Source organism: Malaya genurostris, chromosome 2, assembly GCF_030247185.1.
Source record: "Malaya genurostris strain Urasoe2022 chromosome 2, Malgen_1.1, whole genome shotgun sequence".
In the NCBI taxonomy this organism is placed as follows: Eukaryota; Metazoa; Arthropoda; class Insecta; order Diptera; family Culicidae; genus Malaya; species Malaya genurostris.
Window position 1 is genome coordinate 112,748,075 of NC_080571.1, and position 7,588 is coordinate 112,755,662.

The 7,588-nt window shown below is 37.2% G+C and overlaps 1 protein-coding gene across 1 annotated transcript; it reads right to left on the reverse strand.

Annotated features, from left to right (window-relative positions):
- Positions 1-4,582: 4,582 nt before the first annotated feature.
- LOC131429135 (NAD-dependent protein deacylase Sirt4) lies at positions 4,583-5,744 on the reverse strand. Its single transcript, XM_058593182.1, has 2 exons — positions 5,467-5,744; positions 4,583-5,407 (listed from the first exon to the last, which is right to left on the reverse strand). The coding sequence occupies exons 1-2, from the start codon at positions 5,648-5,650 to the stop codon at positions 4,656-4,658; spliced, it is 936 nt and encodes a 311-aa protein (XP_058449165.1). The 5' UTR covers positions 5,651-5,744; the 3' UTR covers positions 4,583-4,655.
- Positions 5,745-7,588: the final 1,844 nt, after the last annotated feature.

The following is a 7,588-nucleotide window of genomic DNA, read 5'->3' on the forward strand; positions in this document are numbered from 1 at the left end:
TTCCAGCTTTTAAGCAAAGATATCATATTAACAAGATATCCAGCTCTCACATTTCCCGAACAAATAATTGGCAACATCCTTTTTTGCGAGCATGTCGCCCTCAGGTGAGTCCGCATCGAATCTCATACATAGAAGTAAGGGAGAGAAATGTCAAATTCGTACGCGCCAAAATAGCAGGGCTGCGCACCCATACAATTGACATGACATGTTGAATGAGACGCCGTGCGATGGCGTTGCTGAACTGAAGATTGAGATCGCTCCAAGCTGACAGGGTCTGTTTTAAGGCTTGTTCGCGGTAAAAAAATTCTGATAGATTAAATTTGGAATAAAACAAATTTACTGTTCGTTCAAACCAACATGGGTATTTTAATCGTTTGATTGTGCATTATTAGCAATCTTAAAATAATTTTTCCGTTACTTAATTAGGCTGCATGAAGAAACTACAAACTGTTCAGTTTACTCCTGACATTAGGGTCTGTCCAAGATTTTCGCAGTTTTTCTATAGTTGCGACTTGTTGGTTATATTGAGAGTGCTTCACGAGAGCCCAATACCGCTCAATAGGTCGCAACTCCGGGCAGTTAGATGGATTCGTCTCTTTTAATACAACATGGATTCTATTCGCTTTATATACTATTCAGCGTTACCAGGTAATTTTTCCAAAAATCTGTATTCGGCACAAAAATATATCTGTACCACATCGGTATCAGAATCTCGTCAACATATGGTCACGGAAATGTCACCAAAGCTCATTTTGGTGAGCAAAAAAAAAGGTCTCGTAGCAAACTTTTCTCCTGTCTATTAAAGCTTTCAACGAAAATCGGTATTTATCTGTACGATCCATGAATTATCGGTATTTTGGGAGTACATATCTGTATTGCGGTATAAAGGTCAAATATCTGTATTAATACCGATAAATCGGTATACCTGACAACGTTGATACTATTCCAAAACATCTTTGACATAGTGACAATATGCCAAACGGCAAGAATAGCGAAGGAGTGTTGTGGCTGCATAGGAATATTATATTTATATATGGTCTTCGATAAGTTACATCGCACAGACTCTTACGTACTAATTCTTAATCTAAACACATTTTTAGACACATTAAAATCAAAATTGTCATAAACATCATTGAATAAACGGCAAAAAACATCCAGTGGGTTGTTTTGTCCATTTTGGGTACGGTGAGTTGTAAATCGAAAGAGTTCCGTACGACTGGTTCGTCTCAGTGGAGCATGAAATTGTAATTTCTCCAGCAGTTCTGCGCAGTCAATGGTGTTGCCTAATATGTCTAAAATTAGAAGACGCTGCAAGGTTGTATCAGGGGAATTGTATCAACCGCTTCTTTAGGCATTCTTCATGGTATACTTTCATTTGACCGTTCCGGTAGTGGTTAGACTTTTGCTTGTTCGACCACAGCTGCATGTTGCCTGGAAAACCAAATATTTTTTGGGAAACTTGGTCTTCTTCGTCCTGAAATGCTCCTCTACGCCGTTCAGTCGCATGGCAGTATAAAAAGATAATCACCCTTGTTCTTGTTTACGGTCGTATGCAATACGTAATATATAGAAGATAATCACTCTTATTCTGAATAACGTCGTATCGTTTTTTCGCTCGTATTTCATTTGTATTCCCAATAACGCTAGCAAAATCAAAGGTAGCTATGATTCGATCGAACCACATTCGATCGAAAAATCAATACGTCGTTATTCAGAATAAGGGCGTATACCAAATTTGTAATGCCGTTTACGTTCAAATCAATCATACTTTTAAACATCGTACTTGCATAAGAACCACACCAATCCAACTTTAAATCATCAGTTCTGGCACAGACTTAAGTTGTAATGAAAAATATTTTTTTAATAAAAGTTTTTATTGAAGCCTTTTCGCGGGGGAGATGAGCTTCCATTTCCATCTAACGAGAATCGAGTGTCACTTTGTCCGTGGCTTATCTCATCATCCATTGCTTCATCGTCGGTGTTGTGAGTGATTTCCATTTTCTTTTCGTTTTCCTTGTTGATCGTAGTCTTGGGCTCGTTGAGAGTTGCTGTAAATGCGCCTTGTTGTACATTGGTTGCAGTTGCTGGTTGGTTGGATGGTAAGTTGTTAATTGCGGCTGGTGTACTTTGTTCCATAGGGAGGTACTGATGGTTTCGTTGAAAGAGATGCTTCATTATTGTTGGTGGCTGTCACAGGTGTACTGGGGTTGCTTTGGGTTGGTGTGAAGGAGGCACCGTTGTCCTTTGGTGTAGTTGTCTCCTTGTCCAGTTTATCTCATGGCTTACCGTAGTGAGTAGCTTTTTGGCAATATTGACATGTGGCCATCTGATTGTCATAGGTGACAAGTGCACGGGATTCTTGTATCCTGACCGAAAGTCACATAAGAAGGTATAGGCCTCTTCAAGCGCATTCGTAACTTCCACTTTTCTTTTTCGATAGAGAGAATCTCTCCGTACTGGGACATAGTTTTGCGAATATAAGGATCGATTACACTTGAGGGAAGATCATGCACACGCACTTCTAAAGCACTATATTCCATATATACTGGTATGTTGTACTTAATGTTTTCGTGCTCCACATAGTCCACATAGTCCACATTATTATTGTCTTTAGCGAATTGAATTGCATCCAACCATTTATAAAACTGGATGTAAACAACATTATTTGTCTTATTGCATTGAAGTAAATGCACACGTTTAATGTCAAGATGCATTTGTTCTTTAAGCAAACCTTCAAGTTATCGCATCGAAGGTCGGATTTTGCACTGCCTGAAGTCAACAAAAATTGTATTCTTTCGTACCGGTGGTAGCTTTTGTTCGTTTGGTTCACTCATTTCGAGATCGTTCTATTGTTCACTACACAATACTGTACTTGGTTTCTTCCGTCCCGAACGTAAGCGGTTTTGTTTTATTCACTGGCTTGGATGAGATGTGAAAGCGAACTGTATGAAAAATATTTGATATCATTTATTATTTGACTATTTTCGCTGATTGCGTATCACCATACTTATTTACGTCCGTATCGACTATTCGACGAACACATACTTTCGAACGAATGCGTGCAACTTATTCTTGTTTTCACTCGAATGCGTACGAACGCGTTCCCTGTGCAAAAGAAGGGTTGGCATTGCAGATAATCACCCCTATGCTGTATTTCGATCGAATCGGATTTTGTCGAATGAATGTAAAAAATTGCATTCTGTAAATCGATCGAGCGATGCTTTTGTATGGAAAACTCGAACTCGATCGAGCTACAGAATGCAAAATTTCGTATTCGATCGAAACAATCCGATTCGAACGAAATACAGAATCGGGGTAAATATTTTTTAGGAAGATTCCAAGCATCAAAGAGGTGACGAATGCTACATAATAAATGAATATCGTACTCAAGATCAATATACAAGATTAAGGGAATATTACACAGTGTTAGTTTTATTTTAATTTTAATTTTTCTCCGCGCGAATAAAACTTGACAAATAAAAACCACAAACTTATGAAATGTTTGTTATAAAACTTAATATCGATCCGGCTCCGGAATTCTAGAGTGAAGAAATGATAAGAAACGATAAGAAATGATCGTCATTTAAGATGACGATGCGACAAACGTAAAAACTCTAAAGTTGATGGCCAAACGAACTGGCATTGGTTGTACTGATTCCTGCTTTTCCCTTACAAAAGTAATCAGAATTACGGAAGTAAGTGATCAGAATATTAAAAAATAAACGAAAATCACTTCAATTTTTCAGGGTTTCAAAAGTTTTCAAAAGCTTAGATTCAAATAAACGGTTGTATGGTCCCATAGATTGATATGGAGTTTCCGGCTTCCGGTCCTGATATTTTAGGGTGAAGAGTGTTAAAAATTTCAAGCCTTAATTTAGAGTGACGATGCAAAATACGAAAAAGTCATCTTTAAAAAAGATACATTAATCATTCATGGGTTTTGGTACCGCGTTGGTATCGACTTTGTGCAAAGTGCATATGACTTTCGTCTTCGACTCGTATTGATCCGTGGGTTTGCATCAAAAGTTCAACATAATCTGCTGATGCACTGATAAGTCGAAGACGAAACGTAAAATATGAACAAGTTATGTGCATTTGGCACAAACTGGATACCCACGGGGTACCAAAACCCCTGAATGGGGTCTCGATCGAATGAAAAATTTCGTATTCGAACGAAACAATCCGAATCGAATGAAATACAGAATCGGGGTGATAATCATGAGCATCTGACCGGTTCTTTCTGCTAGGTAGTAACATAGAACCATTATTTTTAAGTAATCTTAGTTCTAACTTGGAAACCGGTTGGATGGAATAATTCTGATTTCGATTAGTAACTGCGATTTGTTAGATGAAGTGCAGTAATACCAAAACTACCTAACTCCGGCTTTATTGTTCAGTCGTCCGTCCGATTTTCGTAAGTCATCAACGGGAAGATTGATGCTCCCAAACTGTTATAAATTTTCGAGTACCGTGTAATACAATCCTGCTTTAACACAGATACGATAGAACGCTAGAAAATATCGCCATCTTGGAATTTAATGCGTTTCGAGTATTTAGTATACTAAATTAAAAAACTGGGATGTAAGAGTATTTAAAACTATATTTACAATATGTAATAGATTGAACAATTCTACGCGTTTTCATCTGCATCCCCATCATGTTTTGTACAAATCTTGCATCAGTTCCCCACATCTGGCGGAAATTTTTAAATCTGCCACCGAATCCCCACGCGTATCACCAATGTTCACTATCGCCACCGGGATACCAAGTTCTTTTGCTTGCAGTATTATCCTGTAGCCGGAAAATACCGTCAAGCTGGAACCGAGCACCAGCACTCCGTCCGATTCCAGAATCATACGAACTACAGTTTCGATTCGTGGCATTGGGATGTTATCGCCGAAGAACACAATTTCCGGCTTCAACGACCCACCACACTGAGGACAAGGTGGTATTTTGAAGTTTTCCTCATATTCATGAGGTAACTCGACGTCTCCATCTGGTCGTATCATGGTTGACTTGTCTTCCATGTGAGGATTCATTTGATCAAGAATTTGTTGGAAATCATGACGCGGTATTCGATAATCGCATCCGGCACCAGTTTTACCTACGCAAATAACAGTGTAGCCACTGCCATGTAATTCAATGACGTTCTTTGAACCCGCTTTCGTGTGCAGCTTATCAACGTTTTGCGTCACCACACCGGAAATGCGTTCATCACGCTCTAATCGAGCCAACTTGTAATGGGTTACGTTCGGAGCAACAGCCGAAAAACGTGGCCAACCAACGTAGTTTCGCGCCCAGTAGCGTTTGCGAACGGCTTCCGAATTGATGAAATCGCCATGCTGAATGGGTTTGTGATTAGAGCGAGCATATAGACCAACTTTTTCCGAACGATAATCCGGAATTCCTGCAAATTAAAAAGTTGTTCTAATCCATTAAGTTGTTCCAGTATTTTGTTTCACCTACCTGATTCCGTAGATATTCCAGCACCGGTTAAAACAAGGGTTTTTGGTTTGTCTTTGAGAAATCTTTCCAGTTTTCGAAGGTCCCCTTCCACGGCTGGTTCGTGTGAGGGAACAAATCTGGAATCAGAGCTGAATCGCACTCGCGTATCTATCATGTACCAGCGAGGTGAGCACATAAAACGCATTTTGATTGACCACACTAATTAAATATGTAGATGCAACTATGTCGCAATCGGTAATGTCAATCAGTCACGAATATAAATAAAAACATTTTACAAACAAAAAATATTGGCAATTCCAGGTTAATGAGGCTTACGCCCTTTTGAAAATTGCAGTGTCGAATACGAGAGTTTAGCTCATTTCGCCGGCACGACGCTGTCAGTTGACGTTAACATTTGAAAAAGCAGGAGTGCCTATAAAAATTAATTGAATTAAAAAATAAACATTGCACGTTTTCTGAGACAGCGACCTCTCCAGTCAATATACCCCGCATGAGCATGGCTGCTAGCCGGCTGACTAAACGCTGCTAGCGGCAAAATATGGCTGGCAGCCATTCTGGTGACCGACTGCCTCACCGCAGCCAGACATACACCTCAAACGATACAACTGTATCCACTAGGATTTTTCCACATAGAAATTTTTGACATTTTCAGCGAAGGTGAACAGATGAAAACGCTCGGCTAACTAACATTTTTGGTAACCGTCTGGTGGCCATGGCTGCCCAGGCAGCCAAAACGCCGAGCGGGACGGTTTGACGAAGAATTTCTGACGCATGATGACCAAACAAGTTTTATATGAGCATCAGACAACAGAAACCATTCTTTTTAATTCACTGTTAAGTATTCCTTACATATTCAATGTTCTGGACAGTTTTTCGTCAATCGTATCCAATTAAATCGTTAGTAATTTGATAAATTCGACGTAATTTCTAACTGGATTTTAATCCAAGTGCAGCAACCGATTGTGACGAGAAATCGGTGGTTTTACTTTACGATTTAATTGGGTACAAATGCGTTTCGACACAGATTGACGGAAAACTAAACGTGAATGAAAACTATCATTTTGAATAACTCTGAGTGTGTACACACACAAAAAAAAAGTAACATTGATTAATTTAAGAAGATCATTTGTAAATTTGAGAGCTTTCGTTAGTTTATTTTTGCAGAGACTAAAAACTATAAATTTAACAGCTAGAAAACTTTTATTTCAAAAGTGATTCTGCATTGAATAGAAAATGCTATTCTATTCAAGTGAGAATGTTGTTGTTAGAATGATAGTGTGCTCGTAATAATACAAAAGCTATCTACATTTGATGCAAATAGTAGAAACATTTGATATAACAGGTTTTTCTTTCAAATAAAATCATCTACTTATAATACAAAAAGGCATATATATATATATATATATATATATATATATATATATATATATATATATATATATATATATATATATATATATATATATATATATATATATATATATATATATATATATATATATATATATATATATATATATATATATATATATATATATATATATATATATATATATATATATATATATATATATATATATATATATATATATATATATATATATATATATATATATATATATATATATACGTTATATATATACGTTACAGATTGCCTACCATTATTGAAATGCATATCGTCACTCTAGTGTAAAAATACATTCTCCGATTTAGTGTTGCTTGGTTGTCAAAAGTAAGTATTACCGCTTTCAAAAGTTTATACTTTTAAATTCAATTATTCCGAAATCAGTTCGCTTTCACATCTCATCCAAGTCAGTCGATAAAACAATTCCGCTTACGTTCGGGACAGAAGCAACCAAGTACAGTATTGTGTAGTGAACAATAGAACCGACCTGAGTGAACCAAACGAACTAAAGCTATGGCCGACACGAAAGAATACAATTGTTGTTGACTTCAGGCAGTGCAAAATTCGATCTTCGATACGAGAACTTGAAGGTTTGTTTAAAGAGCAAATGCATCTTGACATTAAACGTGTGCATTTACTTCAATGCAATAAGACAAGTAATGTTATTTACATCTAGTTTTATAAAGAGTTGAATGCAATTTAATTCGCAAAAGACAA